Raw genomic sequence first — 25,762 nt, 5'->3', positions numbered from 1 at the left:
GACTTGGTAAATGGACTTGAGCTTGTATAGCGCTTTTCTAGTCTTCCGACTACTCAAAGCGCTTTTCTAGTCTTCCAACTACTCAAAGCGCTTTTACACCTACCCATCACACCCATTCACACTGATGGGCTGGATATGTATCTATCCATTCACGCCACATTCATACGCCCCAGACGCAGCAGGGGGAGCAATTTGGGGTTAAGTGTCTTGCCCAAGGACACATCGGACATGTTGCTCACAGGAGCTGGGGATCAAACCCTCAACCTTCCGATTGAGGGGCGACGACTCTACCAACTGAGCCACAGCCGCCCTTGTGGATGGATGGATGGATGGATGGATGGATGGATGGATGGATGGATGGATGGATGGATGGATGGATACAGTAGATGGATGGATGGATGGATGGATGGATGGATGGAGGGATGGATGGATGATGGATGGATGGGGTTCTGATGGCCTAATGGTCAGCTCTCACCTAATGTAAGGAGGCTCTCCTCCAAGCTGCTGACTCGGTTGGCTCCTTTCCTGCATGTCATCCTGTCACTCTCTCCAGAGCTCTGTGCTAAATAAAGGCAAAACAATAAATCTTCAAAAATAAACAGAAACAAATTCATGAGGCGTCTCATGTAAGGGCAGTAAGACGCAGATTTTACTTCTATGACCCGGCACAGTAAAAGAAAATGATTGTAGGGTTGACCCATGTACAGGGACTGAAGTCCTCCTCGTGGGCGGCCCAGGTTCAAATCCACAGGACATTCATTCCTAAAATGAATACGCCACCTCTTCTTCATTTATGTTGTAGTGGGATGTTTCACCAGTGGAGGGCGCTCTTGTAGCTCTTTCTAACTTCTTACTTTAAAAAAAAAAAGAAGGATATTTTAGTAAACGTCCTCAGTTAAACCTGACCAAGCCTCCATTATTCTTATTCACAGACACAGACCGGACTGAGACTGGCCCAGCTCAGTCTTTCCATTTATGTGAAGCTACAAAGAACAGAGACAACACCAACAGGAGGCTTCAGGGTTTCCTTTTAAAGTGACATTCTTCTGTGTTTTCTCTTCTGCGTGACTCATCCCCTCCTCCTCTTCATCACACACACACACATCGCACTATCCCTGCTATCAGCACTGCTGCAGGCTCTCAGCCAAACAACTCATTGCAAAGGCAGGTCCAAGCAACACTAGAGGGGGAAACACAGAGAGAGAGAGACTTTATGACGTGGAGGTCTTGAGAGTGTGATAGCAGCTGTGCAGGAGAGATATGTTATTTAGAGTCCAGGAGGCCTGTATATGATGCACGCTGGGATCTGATTCATACAAATTGAGAGGGGGGGATATCTTTACAAATTCTCTGGTTCCTAAATGATGATAAATACAATCGACTGATATTTAAGATGAATATTTAAGAAGATATTTTCTGTCTCTCTCGATCTACCCGACAGCGTGACACAAACAGACATGTCGAAGCAGATTCACCATAAACATCGAAACGATAAATAGCTAATGCACCAAACACACAGCCGTCCCCAGAGAAATCATTCATTATTTGCGCATAACAGAAAGGGGAGGCACTGCTGTGTCTCCGTACACAGGCATAAACAGAAGTGGTGTGTGAGAGCGATAACATGAGAGGGGGTTTTTTTCTCAGGAGAAAGAAGGAGTGAGAGTTTTAGGGCAGGGTGAGAATAAGAAGCAGATGTGATATATTCAGTGTCTCCGTCACCGTCAAACCGGATGTTTGTCATGACTGTCTCCCTGTGGGGCCTTTCAGTTGGCCTCTCACACACACTGAACACGCACACACGAGTTCAGAAATGAGTCATGTCAAACCAACCGTCTCTCTCCCTGTTTTCATTCTCTCTGTCCTCCCTCCGTTCCCTCTTCCTCCTTATTAAATTTCAAGTTGCAGTTTCATCAACAAGTTCACAAACACACCTGCAGTTACCCATCATGACCAGAGGAGCCGCCAAATACACACAAAAACCCACATCCTGAGAGGAACGCTTGGTTCGTGTCGATCTTGGAGACCAGCGTGGATAAAGAGGCGTGTCTTATCTGTGCACAGGTCAGGGTCAGTCTTTCAACAGCTAACCAGGAAGTAGCTGCATGTGCAGAACGCTGTCAGCTGATGATGACCGTTGAGACATTTTAATTTGTGTGTCTTGCATGAACAAACGCAGAGCTTCGCAGATCTGTCCGACTCATAAGAATTTAAATTTGGCAACTTACTAAAAACAGAAGAACTCACAGTGCTGCCTCGCTTCAGTATGAAGAAACTCTCGAAGCGTTGTGGCAGCTCGACCTAAAGTTAAGTCAGGAAGACTATTCTGCACACTCGCTTTATTATTTCTTCTCAAACTGTGTCACATCGCTTTTTCACGCATGATTGTTATTTTTTCGTATTCATCACCTGGTCGAGCTCCTCTACCTCATCCTAAGCCAATCATGTTGCTGCTGTCTCTTTAAATATGGCGTTCTCTTCCTCTAGTTCATTCATGCCATTGTTACGAGCGACCCTCCACCTTCCTGTCGCCACCGAGCCTTTGCAGCTTCATCAACCTTCTTCATTCCGTCAGCCTCAGATCACATCATCTGCCATCGTTTGGTCAGCCTCAGATCACATCATCTGCCATCGATTGGTCAGCCTCAGATCACATCATCTGCCATCGTCAGCCTCAGATCACATCATCAGCCATCGATTGGTCAGCCTCAGATCACATCATCAGCCATCGATTGGTCAGCCTCAGATCACATCATCAGCCATCGATTGGTCAGCCTCAGATCACATCATCAGCCATCGATTGGTCAGCCTCAGATCACATCATCAGCCATCGTTTAGTCAGCCTCTTCATCCCGATATCTTCAGCTTTTCCCGTCAACGCCATTCTTCAGCGAGATCAGCTTTCATCCCATCGACCTCAAATGATGTCATCAACCGTCTTCACAGTTCACTCAGCTTCTTCACCGCGTACGCCCAGACGACATCATTGCCTGGCTCCCTGCAGAGATCCTGCTTTGAGCTGTGATTATGGACGACTTCCAGTTCTCGTTCAGGGTGAGAAACTCTGAGTTGATCTCTGGGAACCGTTCAGTGGTCAAAAGGAAACTTTTAGTCACTTCTAAAACTTTTAATGAAGTGAAGTTCTGAAGGGTTGGAGTCTCAAGTTCACCCTGGGGTTATTAAACTCCTCAGAGGCTTCATGGTGGCTTCGATTAGCTTTAGGAGACTGTAAATTGCCGAGCTGCTGTGGTCAACACGTCTGCCTGCCAGTTTATTATTTAAAAAAACAAGAGCCCTGTTCTGACTGCTTTTCTCCTCAAAAGTGTCGTAGCGAAGCTCAGTGTCTATCACGTCTTTGTTCATTCATATTGATTCTGCTGCAGCGACGTATTGGTGTCCCAGTCTTTGAGTTCACAATGATATAATGTAATAACATGAGGCAGGCTAAATGACCTCCACACTGAATGAACCAGACCAAGCAGGAACAACAAGGCCTTGGTCACACTGCACCTACAAATCTGATCCAGATTTTTTTTCAGTCTGTTTTTCCTGTTGATGCTCGAAGAGTGAAACCGTCGTAGATCTGCAGTAAACTCTCGGTTTTAAAGCCTCTCCTATTAAAACATCTTTTGAAGTATCAGTTGGTTATCCATCGAAGACTTCAAAGATGGCTTTAAAGCATCTTTTCACCCCTCTGGTCCTTCTTCAAACATGAGGTGTGCAGATTGTTTTTACACAGCTAACCACAGAAAATGGCTTCTGAACAACTCCAAAGGTGCAGGCGTGGCACGTTACGCCGCTCAGACTCAGAGCACCTCAAAGTGCTTCACAGAGTTCAAAACAAACGACTTAGAGCTTCAAAAGAGATCAGACACTGAGCAAATCCCAACAATGACATATACAGTGATAAAAAGAGAGAGGAGGAAATGAGCTGGGATTGATTCCAGAAGGATTTTCTCTCTCAGCTTCACATCCAGAGTGCGTTCTGAACGGCCTGCAGAGAAGAGCTCAACGTCTCGGCTGGATCCCTTCTGGTAGGATTCAGTTCAACGTTTCCCAAACCAAACTGTGATCCGGCACCAACCTGTACCAATCCGTCCTCAAGGACTGTCAACAAAAGAAAAAAAAACATTATGGTAAAAATGTATTTTCACATTACATCGTATATCAAGCACCTGCTGGCTGATTTTATTTAAGACTCTTTACACTTTGAGTCAAGCTAACGACAGGCTGAGAGCTGGAGCTGTTTTACAGTTTGTTTCTGTCTTTCTTGTGGAAGTAAACAAAGATGTTCCCCTACGTGACATCGACATGACACGCTCTGTGCCTTTGAGATCAAGGACTGACTCTCTGTTGCACCTTTCCACTCCTGTGGTCGAGTGTGTGTCAACCTCACACACTGATTTGAGAAAAGGATGTTTTGGCTGTTTTCATCATTTTTGGGAAACATTCTGTACGTCTGCATGCCGTAAACGCCTCGGAGACGCTCAACGTGGTGCCACATCTCACATTTCACAAAAGAGCAAAAACTGATGCATCACACCTATTCCCCGACTTACACCCACACACACACACACACACACACACACACACACTTAATCGACCAGAGAAAGAGGCTGACGTCAAACTCTGTAGACCTGTTCACAACTCGCCCTCTCTCTCTCTCTCTCCCTCTCTCTGTCTCTCTCTCTCTCTCTCTCCCTCTCTCTGTCTCTCTCTCTCTCTCTCTCTCTCCCTCTCTCTCTCTCTGTCCCTCTCTCTCTCCCTCTCTCTCTCTCTCTCTCTCTCTCTCTCTCTCTCTCTCTCTGGATGAGTCCGCCAAGCTTCTGACAGCCTGATTTAAGGTGGAGAGTTATTGGCCGTCAGACCGCGTGGAAACAGATCGAGGAGCAGCCGGGCAGTCGCCAGGAAACACACACACACACACACACACTGAAAAGGTAAAGAAGAGGAGATGACACAATGCACCTTCATACATTGAAAGTTTCATTTGTTTCTTAGTAGCAGAAACCAAGTCCTCTTTTTGTCGCAGCACGAGTTAGCACACGTCTTTAACTGACGCTGACGAGTCCTTCCTGGTTGTTTGTATCAGATTTCCCCAAAAAACACACGAACAGAAACAGGCTCAGCTTCTGTCAGAGGTCGGGCCTATCACAGAGAGCAGCCTCATTGTTTGCTTGTCTAAGTCCCCACAAACTCAGAGATCTATCCATCCATCCATTTTCTGCCTCTTATCCGGGGCCGGGTAATGACTGCAGATGCCGCACCGATCCGTCTGTCGATCTCGCGCTCCATCTTCCCCCCACTTGTGAACAAGACCCCGAGATACTTAAACTCCTCCACCTGGGGCAAGGACTCCCCACCGACCCGAAGAGGGCAAACCACCTTTTTCCGGTCGAGAACCATGGCCTCAGATTTAGAGGTGCTGATCCTCATCCCAGCCGCCTCACACTCAGTAGCGAACCGCCCCAGTGCACACTGAAGGTCCGGGTTCGATGGAGCCAACAAGACTACATCATCTGCAAAAAGCAGAGACGAGATCCTGTGGTCCCCGAACCGGACCCCCTCCGGCCCCTGGCTGCGCCTAGAAATTCTGTCCATAAAAGAAATGAACAGAACCGGTGACAAAGGGCAGCCCTGCCGGAGGCCAACGCGCACCGGGAACAGGTGCGCGTTAATACCGGCAATGCGAACCATACTCCTGCTCCGGTCGTACAAGGACCGGACCGCCCTTAGCAAAGGGCCCCAAACCCCATACTCCCGGAGCACCCCCCACAGGGCGCCGCGAGGGACACGGTCGAATGCCTTCTCCAGATCCACAAAGCACATGTGGACTGGTTGGGCAAACTCCCATGAACCCTCGAGCACCCGCTGGAGAGTGTAGAGTTGGTCCAGTGTAGAGCTGGTCCAGTGTTCCACGGCCAGGACGAAAACCGCATTGTTCCTCTTGAATCTGAGGTTCGACTAACAGCTGGATCCTCCTCTCCAGAACCCTGGAATAGACTTTCCCAGGGAGGCTGAGAAGTGTGATTCCCCGGTAGTTGGAACACACCCTCTGGTCCCCCTTCTTGAAAAGAGGGACCACCACCCTGGTCTGCCAGTCCAGAGGCACTGTCCCCGACCTCCACGCGATGCTACAGAGACGTGTCAACCATGACAGCCCCTGCACATCCAGAGACTTAAGATACTCAGGGCGAATCTCATCCACCCCCGGAGCCTTGCGACCATGGAGCTTGCCAACTACCTCGGTGACTTCGGCTTGGGACGAGTCTACCTGTGAGAACTCAGCCTCTGCTCCCTCGGTGGAAGATGTGACGGGGGATTGAGGAGATCCTCGAAGTATTCCTTCCACCGTCCGACTACATCCCCAGTTGAGGTCAGCAGCTCCCCACCTCCACTGTAAACAGTGTTGTTGAAGCACTGCTTCCCCCTCCTGAGGTGACGGACGGTTTGCCAGAATTTCCTCGAGGCCGACCGAAAGTCCTCCTCCATGGCCTCCCAAAACTCCTCCCAGGCCCGAGTTTTTGCCTCCACGCCCAAGCTGCGGAACGCCTGGCCTGCCGGTACCCGTCAGCTGCCTCAGGAGTCCTATGCGCTACCAACGCCCGATAGGACTCCTTCTTCAGCTTGACGGCCTCCCTTACTTCCGGTGTCCACCACCGGGTTCGGGGATTGCCGCCACGACAGGCACCAGAGACCCTGCGACCACAGCTCAGAGAAGCTGCTTTGACAATGGAGGTGGAGAACAAGGTCCACTCGGACTCAATGTCCCCAGCCTCCCCCAGGATCTGTGAAAAGCTTGTCCGGAGGTGGGAGTGACCTCGCTAACAGAGGGTTCAGCCAGACGTTCCCAGCAGACCCTCACTACACGTTTGGGCCTGCCGAGTCTGACCGGCTTCCTCCCCTGCCAGTGCATCCAACTCACCACCAGGTGGTGATCAGTTGACAGCTCAGCCCCTCTCTTCACCCGAGTGTCCGAGACGCATGGCCGAAGGTCAGATGACACGACCACAAAGTCTATCATCGACCTCCGGCCTAGGGAGTCCTGGTGCCACGTGCACTTATGGACATCCCTGTGCTCGAACATGGTGTTTGTTATGGACAAACTGTGACTAGCACAGAAGTCCAATAACAGAACACCACTCTGGTTCAGATCAGGGAGGCCGTTCCTCCCAATCACCCCACTCCAGATCTCACTGTCGTTGCCCACGTGAGCATTGAAGTCCCCCAGTAGAACAATGGAGTCCCCAGTCGGAGCTCTGTCCAGCACCCCTCCCAGGGACTCCAAGAAGGCCGGGTACTCCACACTGCCGTTCGGGCCGTAGGCCGAGACGACAGTGAGAGACCTGTCCCCTACCCGAAGGCGCACGGACACGACCCTCTTGTTCACCGGGGTGAACTCCAACACCTGGCGGCTGAGCTGTGGGGCTATGAGCAAGCCCACACCAGCCCGCCGCCTCTCACCGCGGGCAACTCCAGAGAAGTAGAGAGTCCAGCCCCTCTCGAGGAGCTGGGTTCCAGAGCCCAAGCAGTGCATGGAGGTGAGCTCGACTATATCTAGCCGGTACCTCTCAACCTCCTGCACAAGCTCAGGCTCCTTCCACCCGAGGCCTGGCTCCAGGATGGGGCCCCGGCTCCGCCATGCCGGGCGACGTCACGGTCCTTGCTCTTATTCCTTTCATAGGGGTGTTGTGAACTGCTTTTGGTCTGACCCGTCACCTAGGACCTGTTTGCCTTAGGTGACCCTGCTGGGGGCTCAAAGCCCCCGACAACATAGCTCCTAGGGTCATTCAGGTCCTCAAACTCCCCCACCACGATAAGGTAGCAGTTCAGGGGGGAGAAAATACAGAGAATTCACTAGAAACCTTGCCATAAACTCAGAGATATGAATGCATTATGAAGTGAAAACAAGTCGTGTGCACCTGAGATGAAAAACACACACCTCATGCCACCCCTGCACACGTAAGGGAGCAAGTCTGGGTGCACCCATGGGTGATGGTCAGCTTCAGTGAACCGGTTCAAGATCAAACAAACAAAATGCCTGTTAGCTCCGAATGCTAACCCAGTTAGCAACGTTGAAACGTCTGCAATCCACTTCAAGCGTGAACAAATGTTGATTCTGTTAGTCCATTATTTGATTTTGTCCTTTCACATTTCCAACAGAAGCAGGACAGGATCTATAAATGAGTGAATAATGACTGAAGCTCATGGAGAGAGGAAGTTAAACTTCAGTGTTTGAAAGTCACCCAAGCTAAAGAAATCTCTAAATAATTGGACCTTGAGTATCCTTATTTAGTCAAACGACCACTTTCCATGCATGAACTTTGATGGTTCACATTTCACATCTTCATTTGAAGGTTTCTTTTTTCCTAACGAGCTCCTTTAATCAGACTGTAATGACACTAGTCCCTGGAGAAATTATTTCAGATTCACCTTCTTATAAGATCTGACACAAACAGTTCAACCGCAGTGCCGTACGAAATGGAAGAAAAACTACTAATTGCCAGTAAGAAACGTCTGATTCGACCTGGGAAGACCCGAGTTGTTTTTTTTAGCGAGCAGGAGTTGGAGAAGAGGAACTGTAATTGGTTTCTGTTTACCAGTAATCCTGCTACACATACAACCACAAGCAATTAGCCTGACAGCTCGAGTGCAACACTGGCACTAGGTGTGTGTGTGTGTGTGTGTGTTCGTTCGTCACGAGGGAAAAGTCTGGATTTAGAGTTTACCATAGCACTGAGACTAGAACAATGACTTGGAGTTACAGGGACTAGAACAATGACTTGGAGTTACAGGGACTAGAACAATGACTTGGAGTTACAGAGACTAGAACAATGACTTGGAGTTACAGGGACTGCTTTAAGTTGGTTTAGATCCTATTTATCAGACAGGTCTCAGTGTGTTCATGATGAGTCCTCTTTGTACACCAAAGTTAGCCATGGAGTGCCTCAAGGATCAGTGCTTGGTCTGATTCTCTTTACATTATAGATGCTTCCTCTCGGTAGTATTATGAGAAAACACTCCATGAACTTTCATTGCTATGCAGACGATATTCAGCTCTACATAGCAATGAAGCCAGAAGACACCAACCAGCTTCGTAAACTAGAAGCCTCAAGGACATCAGGACCTGGATGACCAGAAACTTCTTACTGCTCAACTCAGACAACACTGAAGTTATAGTGATTGGACCTAAGAACCTTAGAGAGACTTTCTCTGCCGATATGACGGCCCTTAGTAGTATTAGCGTAGCCTCTAGTACCACTGTTAGGAACCTAGGAGTTCTGTTTGATCAGGATATGTCCTTTGATTCCTACATTAAACACATTTCAAGGACAGCTTACTACCGGGGGAACTGGCACCAGGATCTCTTATCTCTCTCTCCCTCTCTCTCTCCCAGCTTTCATATCTTATTACTGCTTGTCACAATCATTATATTCAAGTTACTAACCTCTCCTTTTTCTGGGAGCTCCTGAGCTCTCTTAGGTTCCTTGGTAGTGTTGGTGAGGATGGCCTGCCCAAATTCTCGAGTCTCGAGATAACGCCTATGAATTGACACTATATAAATAAAGATTGATAGAAAATGTAATTAGGCTGAGACTGAAACAACTCTTTTGTCCTGATTGTCTTTCACTCTCCTGAAATGTTTGACATCTCTAGAAGGACATTTGTCAGACGCTAACAGTTTCTGGTGACTCAGTTCACCTGTCACTGGTCATCATGTAAAAAAGCTGATCAGAGAATATTAGAATAATGTCTCATTCATATCAGCGTCCTGCCTGCACACACACATCTAAATAAAGCAGCTGTGACAGAGCTGCAAACAGGAGAGACAAGCAGGTCAGTGCAGGATAGCATCAAACACAGCTAGCAGAGGGATTTATGAATGAAAAGGCAAGCATCACACACACACACACACACACACACAAACTAGACGAGATTTGACAGCCAGCCAAAAATAGAGACCACAGTGAACGCTGGCTGACGACACACACACACACACACACACACACGTACACACCCCGCCCGTCTGGTTCTTTGGCGGAACCGTGTGAGTCATCGGAGGACTTTAACCGTCTCTGTCCCTCAGTGCCGCAGCAGGGACACGATACCAGCCAATCACAGACGTCCATAAAAACACAGGAGGAAACACAGAATCACTTTAAGCCTCATGATTCGATCATTTCATTTAAATTCAGTCATTCAGAGCAACAAAGAAAGACAGCTAGATTAATTCTGCAACATGTCACCTTTATTCTCACACAACCGGAAACAGAACACGTCTCCTCAGTCCCCTGATGGTCCAAAAATCAAACTTCACTTCAGCAGGAGCCGTTACTCAGACTCTAAAATGTGCTGCGTGGGTCACTTTGTTTGGCTGAGTGCTGCGTGTGTGTGCGTGCATATGGTATGTGCATGTGAGCGAGCGCGCGTGAGTATCCCCTCGCTCTCTGACGCACGAGTCAGGTGGTTCCTCTAATAGCATGAGGAGCTGTCCGCGGTGCTGAAAACAGACGCACGGAGGCTGCTGCTTCCATACTGCTCTACTCCTACAACCAGGATGTAACTCATTACTTGAACTCTGAAAAGGATTTTACACATTTCAGGGACATGAATTCAAAATGATGATCGATACAGAGTCATTGCACATTTTCACTGTCATGGCAGTAAAGGACTTATTGTGCACCCAGAGCTGTATGTAATATGAAGAGTCTGTGACAGTCTGTGAGCTCAGAGACCAAAGATGGCTGTCACACATGGGCGTGTCACTCCATCACATGAAGGGCTCCAACTCCAAATGATAACAATCAGCCAAGAACCAGCCACCAAATGATTCTGATTACATTCAATTCAGGAGCCTGAGATCAATCTGGAACCTTCTTCACTCCTGCTGAACATTTCAGGAGCGACCGTCCCTGAAACCTCCTGAGGTGTCTGCTCACACGCAGCCCGCAGCGGGAGAACTGGAGGCAGGACAGGACATGATGGTGTAGGAAGCGTCAGAGCCTGATGCTATGACGTCTGATGATTTTAGCTTTGTATCAATGCAGCCTGTCATTGGACGATTTCAAAGTATCAGAAAACAGTGTGACACTGCTTCATCACGTTCACCGCTCGCTCACTGGTTACTTTACTTAAACGTCAGAGATCGCAGCGTTACATCTGCTGCTTTATGTAGAAACACATTGTCACAAACACTAGTTATAGTTTAATAAACTCACTAAAGAAAACAGGAATCAGATCTCATGACAAACAAAGACTTTCTGGTGTTCATTTTGTACCTTTGATTTTAAACTCGTTTGTGATAGGCTCATGCTTTATGAGGTTACTGACAGGGGAGGGGAAACAATCTGACTGCAAACATGTCTGAACACATTCACTGATACATCCCTCTTTCTGGAAGTATCGGGCTCCTCTTCAGCTCCATAACTCGGGCAAGTCTGGAGGAAACCTCTTTCTCATTTGTCCCGTATGTCGACTTATATAATAATGAGACTTTGGTGACCTGTGATCTCTCAGACAATTCTTTGGACCTAACAGAAATCAGAAGCTTGTTAAGATAAGCAAGTGTTAGTCTGAGATGATAAATGAAGTTGAGTCTTCAGCAGGAAGTTAAACGTTTGTTTCTCAGCACTTCCTCAGACCAGGTACAAACTGAGTGAGAGCTTGATGAAACCTCACAGATAAGCTTCAGATCTGTGTGTCGACTGCAGGTGTCGATGAGCCTGAGCGTGTTGCGTCTCTGCAGACAGATAAAGGGGAGTTCTTGTACTGACTGTACACAAACTTGCAGCACTGTGTCGACTAGCAGCACAGAAATAAACCCCACTGTCGTTTAAGGAAAGATCAGAAACGGAGAGGCTCGACTCTTTACGTGCATCTCCGTCAAAGACGATCTTTCCTTTCACGTCCGGCTCCACATTCTCATATCCTAGATTGAGATATCCCAGCAGCTTCAGCGCTCCGCGTGCGTCTTGTTTGTACCAGAGAATACGATCATAATCTTTTATATGGTGGGAACACTTGATCTCTCTGGTCACTGATTCGTTGATCCTCTTAAGGATGGAGGGAGGCTTTTGGTCGACATCTTTGGACTGAGAGGCTCCTGAGGAATGAAAACACAGTTTAGATACTGAAGACGTTTTACTTTGTTTGCATGATTTCTCTCACCTTCAACCCTGGCAGGATGACTGAAGCCAATAATGAACAGTATTAACATCATATTGTTTCTCTGGGATGGCTTTCCTCACTCTGAGAGCATCAGAGCTTCACTGTGATGGAGATGAACGGGGTCAGATAAACGTCTCAGCAGGAGTCACACTGCTGATGTTCTCTCAGTGTGAGCTCTTCATGTTTGCTTCATTCATACCTCCCTCTGCTGGTGTAAAGACGAAACTTCAGTGAGCCTGTCGGCACGCTCGTCTGCACGCTCAGCTGACCGCCTTGATTCTCAGCATTACTCCCACTTCAGATCATCTCTGTTTTCAGTAAATGCCTGCTGTCTGTGCCTGGGTCCCTTAACACACATGGTGAATGTTTCACACTTCAGTCCTGGTAATCTACAACATTAAACATCCAGAAGAGTCTTCAGGATATCAATGCAACAGTTCAGCTACTGACTTTACATGGGGTACAATGATGGACTATAAATATGAACTGAGGAAACCTGAGTGATGTCTCTGTGTGTCCCTGCAGGGGGCGCTGGAGTCCCCAGTGTGTCCCTGCAGGGGGCGCTGGAGTCCCCAGTGTGTCCCTGCAGGGGGCGCTGGAGTCCCCAGTGTGTCCCTGCAGGGGGCGCTGGAATCCCCAGTGTGTCCCTGCAGGGGGCGCTGGAGTCTCCAGTGTGTCCCTGCAGGGGGCGCTGGAGTCCCATGGATGGAGGTCTCCGTGCTGGAAATGCTGTCTCAGCCGAACTTTGATTCAACCTAATGACAGGCTGACATCTGGAGCTGAGACTTGTTCGATTGGTTCAGAAAAAATACAGACATTTCTGTGTAATAAAAATAATTCAGATTGTGGAAAAACGAATGTTTATTTTCAATCAACCAAAGTCTAAATCCACAAAAACAAACGGACTGAAAACTAACTCACCAATAGCAAGTAAAGTATCAATCACTTGATTTAACTGTTTGTTTTAGATGACTTAAATCTCTCCGTCTGATGTTGTCTGTCTAATAACGTGTTTTAATTATTATAAAATAAAAAGAGCATGAATTTGATTTCTACACTTCAATATTTTAATATGACTTTTACATTACATTCATCTGCTCTTTTTAAGTCTCTTAATAATTTCAGGATGATTAAAAAAACGTTTAGAAGAAGAAAAAAAGTCGCTCCTTTTTCGTCGCGTAGCAACCGCGTGCTTGCGTTGCCATGGCAGCGCATGTTTTCATGTTTTCAGAGCGCAGACTCGCGACAGAAGTGAACTTTTGTAATTGTTAATTCTCGTTCAAGCTGACTGAAAAGAGAGACACCTTCCCCGACTATCTGTCCCCGTTATCTCCGCACAATACACGATGGTGAGTCAAGGTTTTATATTGATTATTTTATTTATTAGGATAAGGATCATCTTTATTGATCCCCCAATGGGGGAAATGGGGCAAACTGGACCAGCTGAGGCTCAGCACTTCCCTGTGCAACTGGCTGCTGGACTTCCTCAGCGAGAGGCCTCAGACTGTGCGGGTTGGCGGCAACGCATCAAAAACCACCATCCTGAGCACCGGGGCCCCCCAAGGCTGTGTGCTCAGCCCCCTGCTCTTCACGCTGCTGACCCACGACTGCACGCCATCCTTCAGCAGCAACCACATTGTGAAGTTTGCGGACGACACAACAGTGGTCGGTCTCATCTCCAACAACGATGAGACGCACTACAGGATGGAGGTGGGCCAACTGGCCACGTGGTGCAAAGACAACAACCTCTTCCTGAATATCGACAAGACCAAGGAGGTTGTTGTCGACTTCCGGAGGGCCCTCACTCCCAAACCCCCCCTGACCATCGACGGTGCTGCTGTGGAGAGAGTGAGCAGCACCAAGTTCCTGGGGGTCCACATCAGTGAGGATCTCTCCTGGACAGCCAACACCACATCACTGGCCAAGAAGTCCCAGCAGCGCCTCGACTTCCTCCGTAAGCTGAACAGAGCATGAGCACCCCCACCCATCATGTGCTCCTTCTACAGAGGCACCATGGAGAGCATCCTGACCCATCATGTGCTCCTTCTACAGAGGCACCATGGAGAGCATCCCCACCCATCATGTGCTCCTTCTACAGAGGCACCATGGAGAGCATCCTGACCCATCATGTGCTCCTTCTACAGAGGCACCATGGAGAGCACCCCGACCCATCATGTGCTCCTTCTACAGAGGCACCATGGAGAGCATCCCCACCCATCATGTGCTCCTTCTACAGAGGCACCATGGAGAGCATCCTGACCCATCATGTGCTCCTTCTACAGAGGCACCATGGAGAGCATCCTGACCCATCATGTGCTCCTTCTACAGAGGCACCATGGAGAGCATCCTGACCCATCATGTGCTCCTTCTACAGAGGCACCATGGAGAGCATCCTGACCCATCATGTGCTCCTTCTACAGAGGCACCATGGAGAGCACCCCGACCCATCATGTGCTCCTTCTACAGAGGCACCATGGAGAGCATCCCCACCCATCATGTGCTCCTTCTACAGAGGCACCATGGAGAGCATCCTGACCCATCATGTGCTCCTTCTACAGAGGCACCATGGAGAGCATCCTGACCAGCTGCATCACTGTGTGGATGGGGAGCTGCACTGCTGCCAACCACAAGACCCTGCAGCGCACAGTGAAGGCGGCTGAACGGATCATCGGTGTCCCGCTCCCCTCTCTTCTGGACCTCTACGGCACCCGCCTCACCCGCAAAGCAACCCGCATTGTGAGTGAGCCCACCCACCCCTCACACAGCCTCTTCAGCCTCCTGCCATCGGGGAGACGGTACCGCAGCCTGCGGGCCGGTTCTACCAGACTGAGAAACAGCTTCTTCCACCAAGCTGTCAGGATGCTGAACTCTCTCCCCTCCCCTCCCCTCTCTCCCCTCTGCCCCCATGAACACTGAACACTGGAACCTCCTCCTGTTTGAACATTGAAACAGAAACCTGGTCACTTATTGCACACTGCACGCATGCACAAGTTCACTTTTCTTATAATCTGGTTCTATACTCCATTTTATTTAACTTAATACTTTTGCACATTTAGGTTTATTAATGTAAATATTATTTATCTTTTTACATCTTTTTTACCTTGTTTTATTTTATTTACCTTTTTCTTTTCTTATCTACATTGCATCTACATCCGTGGGGAAACGTAATTTCGATTTCACTGTATGTCTGACATATTTTGGAATTGAAAAATAAAGAACCTTGAACCTTGAAATGTAGCTGTTAGAAGCTAACGTTAGCTCATGTTTGTTCCTCTCTGTCATTATCTCCCATCGTAACAGTGAGGTGGCCAAATGATTGTATAATTGATAAATAAAGCATATATCAGACGCTGAAGGGCTGAACTGTGTATATCAGATGGACGAGCACATTGTGCGCCTGCGAGAGGAGCTGAATCGAGAGCGGGAGGAGAGGAACTACTTTCAGCGGGAGAGGGTCCAGATCTGCAGCTTTCAGGAGACGACAGAGAGAAAGCTGCAGGTGGCCACGGCTGAGCTGAGGAACACAGAGAAGGAGAGAGAGGAGGACGAGAGGCAGCACCAAGTAGAGATCAAGGTGAGTTACTGACGACCACGATCATCTGACATGGACAGGAAATATCAAACGCTTGAAGATGTTGTCCTCTCCAGGTGTCCAAGCAGAAGATGAAGCACCTGCTGTGTGAACATCAGAACACCGTGTCTGAGTTAAAGGCAGAAGCTTCGGCCTCCACTGACGCTGTGCACGAAGGTCAACAACAAGTGGAGACTGATCTGCACCAGGCGATGAGAAACACGGCGTTGGACACGGAGGAGCGCGACATCACCGACGTCATCAAGGAGCTCCAGCTGGTTCGTAGTCCAAACATATTCTCTCTCTGCATTCCTACGGCGTGAGACGAAATGACGAAAAGCTGGAGCTGTTTCATCAAGAGATGGACAATCAGAAGAAGCTACACGTCACGGAGAGAGAAGCTCATTGGAACCGCCACATCTCCGACCTTTCAGAAGACCACAGAGAAGCTATGACCAAGATCCATCCTCTCATCATGGAGGGAGAGGTCACGGACGAAGATCTCGAGGTATGAACATCACACAGACGCCAAAAACCTCCTCACAACAATCCCATCGTTCATCGGGTCCATCCAATAGTTTAAAGACGCTTGTTGAAATGTCCCGTGACCACCTGGACTTCTTTCTGACCTGTATTTGGATTCCAGGTTGGAAACATCTGTCTCCTCTTCACCTTTTTTTTTTTTTTTTCCCCGTCTACGCAGTGTTAGGAGTGGAGCTGTTTGGAAAGATGCGTACAGGAGCAAAACAGAACGCTTCAGACGCTCATTCGTCCCCACAGCAATCAGGCTGTACAACAGCAGGAGCTAGCCTGTATTTATTTATATATATCCTCTTTATATATAGTATACAATATTATTAGAATGTTTTTATGTTACCTTTATTATTATATTATATCTATACTATACTATCTATATTATATATTACATTATTACAATACACTCCTATATTATTATAACTATATATCTATACTCCAGTCAAACTGCACTATATTTATTATGCTTATAACAGTCAATACTGTTTACATAACCCTCTGATCACAATGCCACTTTAAATTCTTTCACTGGTCACTTTAACATGCCATTCACTGCACAGTATTATTAATATCTTTTCCATTGCCCTGCTGAGTCCACCGTGCTATAGTCCTCTGTATATATCCCCCCATTACTACCTGGATTGTATTTATGCTTATGTTGTTACTTTTTTATTCGATTTTGACTTTTGTTTTTGATTCTGCACTGCTGCTGCTGCTGTAACGCCCGAATTTCCCCATTGGGGATCAATAAAGTTATATCCTATCCTATCCTATTTACACACCAGCTGACTGCAAGCTAAATTTCAACGGACTGACGCTCTACCAGGTGTGCACAGGAGACAATTGGAGCGGGTTCCTCAAGGTAGGCACAGATAAATCCTGTAACTAAAGATGTAAAGACCCGGCAGGTTGAGTCTCCAGTCCCCGTGTCTGAGCCCTGACTCTTTTTTAGGACACATAGAGGGAATGTCCTCCGCCTGCCGCTGCCTGTCCAAGCTACCTGCCGTGGGTCTCCCAGTTATATTTTGTGAGCTTTGTCATCATTTCCCAGTTTGTGCTGGTGAACCTGGTGGTGGTGGTGTCCATTATGATGGCACTTGAAGAAAGCAACCAGGTACTACACTCTCAAACTCCTAACATATATCACGGCAGAGGAATTGTTTGTCCCTGTCTTATAAATAGGATAAAGAGCTGAAACATCCAAGTCAGCCCGCAATAGAGTCCTTGACCCCTTTTTTTAAATGTGACATTTTAGAACGACATCAAGTGTAACAGAATAATATTTTGGCATTTCAGAGAAAACTTACCTGGAGGAGGAATCAAACCAGCACCCAGAGCTGGAGTCGAAGTTTACGGGGGTGAATGGTACACAGGGTCCAGACACGAGATTGCAGACGAGTCCGGCGTCAGAGAAGCTTTGTGAATGTAAAGTCCTGATCATTTGAAGAAAACAGTGTTCAAACCTGAAAATAATTTTCCTCCATGTCTATTTTAAGTTTTTTTTATTGTTCTTTTTACTTGTTACTCTTTTTGTTTATTATTAAACTTGTTATGTGCTGCCCTCCCTCCTACGTACACATGTTGTGTTTCCTCTTTGGACTTCTGCATCACCCTCTGTACAGGTAGAACTTTCTTGTGACTGTTTTGGTTCTAAGTCAGTGTATAATTGGTATATTTATAAGCTATTCATTTAAACAGGACATGTTGTGCAGGTTAGCTGTAGTTTGAGCTCAGGAGACATTCAAGGCAGCAGCAGACCCAGAAGAATTTCAGTCAGTGGATGAACAGGTGATTCCTTTTAAAGGCCTACTGTCCATCAAACAATACATACCAAAACAGCCCAAACCCTGGGGAGTGAAAGGGTCTTTTTCAAACCGTCCACTTCACCCTAGCCCCGCCCACTACCCCTCCGTTTGTGCGTCCACGCGGAGGGCCCGCCATATTAAGTCCGTCTCAAACCACTTAGCGGGGAGTGATAGTGGGCCATAAAACCCTCCAGCGAGTCTGCACCGAGGCCCACTCGATGATCACGTGTAACGCCTATTGTGTCCGGTCGTCACTGAAGGAGTGACCTGTACTAAAGTCAGTTCAGTGTGTTCGTGTTTGAACAAACCAAAACACTGCTCCAACTAAGACGGACATTTAATATGATCATACAGACGTGAACAACTTCACCTGTTTATTGTTTTAAAGGATCAAATAAAAGCCTCCTCTTCCTCTCTTCCTTCTGTTCACCTGTTTATTTCATTGTATATTTAAAGGGACTGTTACAAAAACTAAAGAATATTAAATCATGTTACAGACAACTTCTCACTGTTATTTATTTATCATTGTTTTACTGTTGATTTCTTTGTAAAACTTAATATCTGCTGTGATGTTCATTTATAGTCTCCTTGTCTGCTTTCATTGAAGACAACCTGTTCTTTGATATTATAATAAATTAAACATTATAAATTACAATAAAGAATGTGGGCTCCATCTGATCGTTTTACTATAAGTCTACGCTAATATAAATTTACTCGATAAAAATAATCTACATAAAGACTTTTACAGGATGTATTACGTACATTAATAATAAGCCGTTCCCCCAGGATGCCGCTGAGTAACCATGGTAACACACACTTCCTGTTTCCACCTGAGAGAGTGAAGTTTGTCCCAAAGCCTGCTGCTGTATTTCTACCCTCCACCTGGATGGAGGGGCCTTCATCCCGCTGTGAGTGTGACGTCACAGAGGGGGGGGGGTGTGTAGGGGTTGGTTTGAAAAAGGCCCAAAGTGTGGGTTAGGGCAGGAACCTCAGGCTATGTAAACAGATTCGAAGTGTACAAAGGCTCTGCAAGTAGTGGTCGCATCAGTGGATTGGGAATGGCTGGAGATGTGGCGATGACGTGAAACACAAAAATCACAAGGTGTTTTTCCATAACTTCACCTGCAGCATTCCACTCATCGATGGCACAGCTACACGCAGAGCAAACAGGCTGAAGGGAGCGAATCAGAAACTCAAGAGTGAAAAACAACTGACAGAAATGGGCAGAGGAGCTTGCTCTGTTGTCAGCTATAATGCAAACATCACTGTCATCCACATGGTCTCGTCCTGTGCTGGCCATGTGATGCAGAGGCTGAAGAACCAGTTCATGTTTTGTTGCTGTCCTGCATCATTATAGAACTGTGGAGATTCACAATGTTAATTCATTTATTTTTGTTCACTTTATGTTGAGCGATCAGGCGCACGTAGTCCACTGGATTTATCCACAATCAGAAGAAGCAACACGTCACGGAGAGAGAAGCTCATTGGAACCGCCACATCTCCGACCTTTCAGAAGACCACAGAGAACGAGGAGCTGAAGCAGAAACTAAAGGAGGTAAAAGACGACAGCGAGCGTCACTCAGCTTTATGAAGCTGCGGGTGTTTGGCTTGATTTGCACAAGGTTCACTTTATGTTGAGCGATCAGGCGCACAATTTTTGTGTCATTATCTAAAGTATTTTTATGATGTCTCTGTAATTCCTTCAGGTCTGATTGTAATTTTGCAAGTTTTCTGTTTTTTAACTACTGAAGTACAGGCAATAATCTTTCCCCCGTATGACAGCCTTGTAAGCATCCCATAGCATGTTTGGCGGTACATCCCCCTCGTCATTTTCTTGAATGTATAGATCAATTTCTTTTTTAAACTGCTCCTTAGTTTTAGAGTCATTTAAAATGCGAGAATTAAGTCTCCAAGTTGTTGTTTTGCCAATATTATTTAAACAAATGGATAAGTATATAGGGGCCAATATCACAGGTTTTAACTTTATGTCTGTCCTTACTAAAGGTAAAAAAATAATAAATTCTTGAATATGTGGAGTGGGGAGCAGAACAATGTGTATAGTCACAACAGGTAGGATAGAAATCCCTCCAAATGTCAATAATTCCCGTTTCATCCATGATGCCGTTTATTTTCCTTATTAATAATTATTGTTGCAGTAAATCTTCTTAGAATTGTCTAATTTAGATGCCATCAGTTCAAACAATTGCTTATAGAAAACCCAGTCACTCCCAGATGGTGCATAAACACTGAGGAGGGACCGCGTGGCACGGTGCGCTCGTTCTACGTGTAAGTTCATTGTCGAGAGGAGCTGGAGCTTTTCTCTCAAAAGATTTTCAACAAAGTCGATCGTAGTCGGGGCGCTCTTCTCTTCATTTACACTCACATCGTACATCCTGATACTGTTTCTACGAGAGCGGCCTTCTTGAACGGTGATTTGAAACTGAAGTTTTGACTGCAGCTGTATTAGCTCCGAAACAACGTCCTCCATCGTTTGAACCCGCTTCTCCGTGTCCAAAATAGTCTTGCATTGGTTTTACACACTTCGGCCTTCACTTCTTCAAATTGTTGCGTGTTTTCTTTTTTTTTAAGTCCTTGATTTCCATTAATATCGCCTTCAGATCAATGTTGTCGTCCCCAGCCATTTTGTCCTTGTCGCTAGCGTTAGCAACAGCGTTAGCTAAAATGTCGCTACCTTCGTTAGCTTTAGTTTCTTCGTGTCTGTTCCGATAAAAATTCCAGTCTGGTTGACTACAACAAATAGTCAACCTGCACAAATTAATTAAGCAAGAGTCAGGAATAATTAATTGAACAATACAACAGCCACCAACACAAACAGCTCAACAATGCAATATTCATAAGCAACGGTTTATATTGAATAAGAAATCATAGTTCAAAAGAAAAGAAATGAAATGAAAGTGCGCAGCAGCAGCGTGCGTGTCTCTCCGTCTCTTTATCAAAGTTCAATCCACTCGGGAAAAGAAGTGACGTATTGGCCACGGAGAAATCAGGATGTGAAGTTAGGAAGTTTGAAACTGCGTGATATGCCTGAAATATCGAGCCAGCAATCCTGCAGAGCCACTAAAACCACAGCCTGTGCCTGACAGACCACATCCGAAGGTAGGCGCTGACCTATCTGTGAGCGATGGAAAAGACGACATCGTGGTCACTGACTACTACTCTCTGGACCCTGAGGGTTATAGACTGCACACCACGACAGCAGGTGCAGTGATGACATCCTGAAAGACCATCTTCAGTCAAATGGTTAATTTTAAAAAATCATATAGTGGCCAATAAGTGTACAAATACAATCAAAAGAGTGTCAAATTGAACTTCAGCTTAATCGTTGAGGTATTGTGCTGTAGTGGATGTTACAGGCTGCTTTCCTAGTTCATTATTGGCCATTAAATGTTTGACATTTAAAACCAATGAAATCTAGTGACCATAGTCCAATGTCCAAAGAATAGAAGTAGATAATGCAGTGTTCAAAAAGAGAGAAAAAAGGGAAAATCCACGTTAACAGTTATTTTGTGTTTAGTATTGTAATGTAGTATTTAAAATTAATTTTACATGTTAAAACTTGGCTTTAATATGGTTCCATTTTAAAACCTCAGTGTCCCGTTGTCCACTACAGTGGACGTGTTGAAAATTGTTTACATTTTTTTTAGTTTTTATATATTTTTTTTTGCAAGTTGTTTTTAGCTGCCCAAACACTAAATTTATGTTTAAAAAAAATCCATACCTAAAAACTTTTTTTTCTCCTGGGTCTCAGCATAGAGTTAGATGCCGGACTGAAACCTGGAGCCACCTGAATCTTCATCCTTGACTCCTTTTTCCTTTAAAGAGCATATTGCAGGTTAATTTTTTTTTTTAAATTAACACGTCATGTTGTCAGATAAGGGCTGTAGAATAAGTACATCAATTTTCTGTATGTTCTTCAACACAGAAGTGCTCTAATCTAATTTAGAGGAGAAAGTGGCTGTTTTTAGCGTCGCTGTTTAGAACTCGCTTTTTTTCAACAACGCGTCACATGACGTCACATAAAGGAGCCGCGTTCTGTTACTCTGCTTTGATCGGCTTTATGCGTACGTGTAGAGGTGTAATGATACGTGGTAGTGAGTGAGAACAGACAGGATGCCTCCCTGCAGCACACTCTTCACTGCGGTGCACATTCAGGTGCACAGTGTAAGTGGCTTTATTATTCAAAGTGTGTTTTGGTGAATTATTCCCACAACCTCAGAAACCATCGAACAGACACGTTGAATATTTCGGCATCAAGAGTAAAAGCGTTTCTTTATTAATTTAAATCTCTGGGTGTTTAACATCAAATATTATATATTATATAATATTATATACGCAGACAGAAAGCGTTATTATAAATCCAACTCTGTCGCAAGAGATCGTGTGCGTGTGTGCGCAGTGGGGAAATACACACACACACACACACACACACACATATTTTGTAGGTGTATTCTTCTTATTTTAAACTTGTATTGAGCTCAGGGTTTTTTATTTGTCACTGTTATAAGCATGCTCTCGTTTTCATATTTTTTTACCCTGTAGTATATCTTTCATTGGCTAGTTTTTGCACATTAAGAACAGTTCACTTGTTTAAAAGAGTAATAATTACAGATGCAGGCTGTCGATAACTTCTGCCCGTGTAAAATAAATAAAAATGCTCCAGGTCTATAAGGTCCATGGTCTCTGACTGAGGATTCACAGGATCTACTTTGTCTACTTTCTTATTCAGGAAATCTGACCTGTATTTGGATTCCAGGTTGGAAACATCTGTCTCCTCTTCACCTTTTTTTTCCCCCCCGTCTACGCAGTGTTAGGAGTGGAGCTGTTTGGAAAGATGCGTACAGGAGCAAAACAGAACGCTTCAGACGCTCATTCGTCCCCACAGCAATCAGGCTGTACAACAGCAGGAGCTAGCCTGTATTTATTTATATATATCCTCTTTATATATAGTATACAATATTATTAGAATGTTTTTATGTTACCTTTATTATTATATTATATCTATACTATACTATCTATATTATATATTACATAATTACAATACACTCCTATATTATTATAACTATATATCTATACTCCAGTCAAACTGCACTATATTTATTATGCTTATAACAGTCAATACTGTTTACATAACCCTCTGATCACAATGCCACTTTAAATTCTTTCACTGGTCACTTTAACATGCCATTCACTGCACAGTATTATTAATATCTTTTCCATTGCCCTGCTGAGTCCACCGTGCTATAGTCCTCTGTATATATCCCCCCATTACTACCTGGATTGTATTTATGCTTATGTTGTTACTTTTTTATTCGATTTTGACTTTTGTTTTTGATTCTGCACTGCTGCTGCTGCTGTAACGCCCGAATTTCCCCATTGGGGATCAATAAAGTTATATCCTATCCTATCCTATTTACACACCAGCTGACTGCAAGCTAAATTTCAACGGACTGACGCTCTACCAGGTGTGCACAGGAGACAATTGGAGCGGGTTCCTCAAGGTAGGCACAGATAAATCCTGTAACTAAAGATGTAAAGACCCGGCAGGTTGAGTCTCCAGTCCCCGTGTCTGAGCCCTGACTCTTTTTTAGGACACATAGAGGGAATGTCCTCCGCCTGCCGCTGCCTGTCCAAGCTACCTGCCGTCGGTCTCCCAGTTACATTTTGTGAGCTTTGTCATCATTTCCCAGTTTGTGCTGGTGAACCTGGTGGTGGTGGTGTCCATTATGATGGCGCTTGAAGAAAGCAACCAGGTACTACACTCTCAAACTCCTAACATATATCACGGCAGAGGAATTGTTTGTCCCTGTCTTATAAATAGGATAAAGAGCTGAAACATCCAAGTCAGCCCGCAATAGAGTCCTTGACCCCTTTTTTTAAATATGACATTTTAGAACGACATCAAGTGTAACAGAATAATATTTTGGCATTTCAGAGAAAACTTACCTGGAGGAGGAATCAAACCAGCACCCAGAGCTGGAGTCGAAGTTTACGGGGGTGAATGGTACACAGGGTCCAGACACGAGATTGCAGACGAGTCCGGCGTCAGAGAAGCTTTGTGAATGTAAAGTCCTGATCATTTGAAGAAAACAGTGTTCAAACCTGAAAATAATTTTCCTCCATGTCTATTTTAAGTTTTTTTTGTTGTTCTTTTTACTTATTACTCTTTTTGTTTATTATTAAACTTGTTATGTGCTGCCCTCCCTCCTACGTACACATGTTGTGTTTCCTCTTTGGACTTCTGCATCACCCTCTGTACAGGTAGAACTTTCTTGTGACTGTTTTGGTTCTAAGTCAGTGTATAATTGGTATATTTATAAGCTATTCATTTAAACAGGACATGTTGTGCAGGTTAGCTGTAGTTTGAGCTCAGGAGACATTCAAGGCAGCAGCAGACCCAGAAGAATTTCAGTCAGTGGATGAACAGGTGATTCCTTTTAAAGGCCTACTGTCCATCAAACAATACATACCAAAACAGCCCAAACCCTGGGGAGTGAAAGGGTCTTTTTCAAACCGTCCACTTCACCCTAGCCCCGCCCACTACCCCTCCGTTTGCGCGTCCACGCGGAGGGCCCGCCATATTAAGTCCGTCTCAAACCACTTAGCGGGGAGTGATAGTGGGCCATAAAACCCTCCAGAGAGTCTGCACCGAGGCCCACTCGATGATCACGTGTAACGCCTATTGTGTCCGGTCGTCACTGAAGGAGTGACCTGTACTAAAGTCAGTTCAGTGTGTTCGTGTTTGAACAAACTAAAACACTGCTCCAACTAAGACGGACATTTAATATGATCATACAGACGTGAACAACTTCACCTGTTTATTGTTTTAAAGGATCAAATAAAAGCCTCCTCTTCCTCTCTTCCTTCTGTTCACCTGTTTATTTCATTGTATATTTAAAGAGCATATTGCAGGTTAAAGACAAAAGTTAACCAATCATAGAAAAATATGTTAACAATACTATTTTTAAAGAAATTCTGAAATTAATAATCCACAGTGTCTCTTAGAGACGTTTTAGTACGTTTTCGCGTGTTTTCGCTCTTTACTTCCGCATTCGGCTGTGACGTAACATAAGGGAGTCCCGCTGAATCCCCGTCTGTTTAACATTGAAAAGCATGGATCCGAGTGACGCTCCCGTCAATGAAGAGGAACAAAATCTGTATTCCTACACATATGATGGTCCTCTGGCTTATAATTATCAGCCTGCTAGACGTGATAGAGAGCAGGAACAGGGCAGGATTAGGAGGAATAACGGCCACAGGAGAGAAGTGGAGTTGTGGTGTGAGGAGAACCAGTGGAGAATAGAGCAGGTGTCCTGGTGAGCGGTGTTAGCTAGCGATATGGGTAGTGCTGTTTTCACACACAAGCTTTTGTTAAGTGTGTAATCATATACAGTAACTTAACCAACAAGTCTTGGTAGGTTAAGTGTAAAGTGCTAATCATTTCCTTTTACATTGTATGGGATTGCCCTGTAAGAATGGCTAAACGTGTTATGGTGCCACAGCGCTGTGTGAGAGAGGGAGGGAGAGAGAGAGAGAGAGAGAGAGAGAGAGAGTGACAGAGAGAGAGGGAGAGATCTACAGCTTGTGCAGATGCAGCACAAATGTCTTTATGTATTTTTTATTCCTGATGCAGTGCTCACGTTGTTTAAATAGTAAATAAAGTATG

General features: G+C 45.6%; 1 protein-coding gene and 1 long non-coding RNA gene across 3 annotated transcripts; both read left to right on the top strand.

Moving 5' to 3' along the window:
* Nucleotides 1-15,544: 15,544 nt before the first annotated feature.
* Nucleotides 15,545-16,062, top strand: LOC306830594 (dynein regulatory complex subunit 4-like; the record flags this gene model as incomplete). Its single annotated transcript, XM_079354166.1, has 2 exons — nucleotides 15,545-15,742; nucleotides 15,817-16,062. The coding sequence occupies 2 exons, from the start codon at nucleotides 15,545-15,547 to the stop codon at nucleotides 16,060-16,062; spliced, it is 444 nt and encodes a 147-aa protein (XP_079210292.1).
* Nucleotides 16,063-23,546: 7,484 nt separating this feature from the next.
* Nucleotides 23,547-24,223, top strand: LOC306830625. 2 transcript variants are annotated; one of them, XR_013779993.1, is made up of 3 exons: nucleotides 23,547-23,597; nucleotides 23,688-23,849; nucleotides 24,052-24,223. It is a non-coding gene; the product is annotated as an uncharacterized lncRNA (long non-coding RNA). The 2 variants fall into 2 exon arrangements; XR_013779994.1 differs by having other exon boundaries at nucleotides 24,049-24,223.
* The last annotated feature ends 1,539 nt before the right edge of the window (nucleotides 24,224-25,762 follow it).

This window comes from Symphodus melops (assembly GCF_947650265.1).
Source record: "Symphodus melops genome assembly, chromosome: 10".
Lineage (NCBI taxonomy): Eukaryota > Metazoa > Chordata > Actinopteri > Labriformes > Labridae > Symphodus > Symphodus melops.
This window is presented reverse-complemented; position numbering and strand designations above follow the sequence as displayed.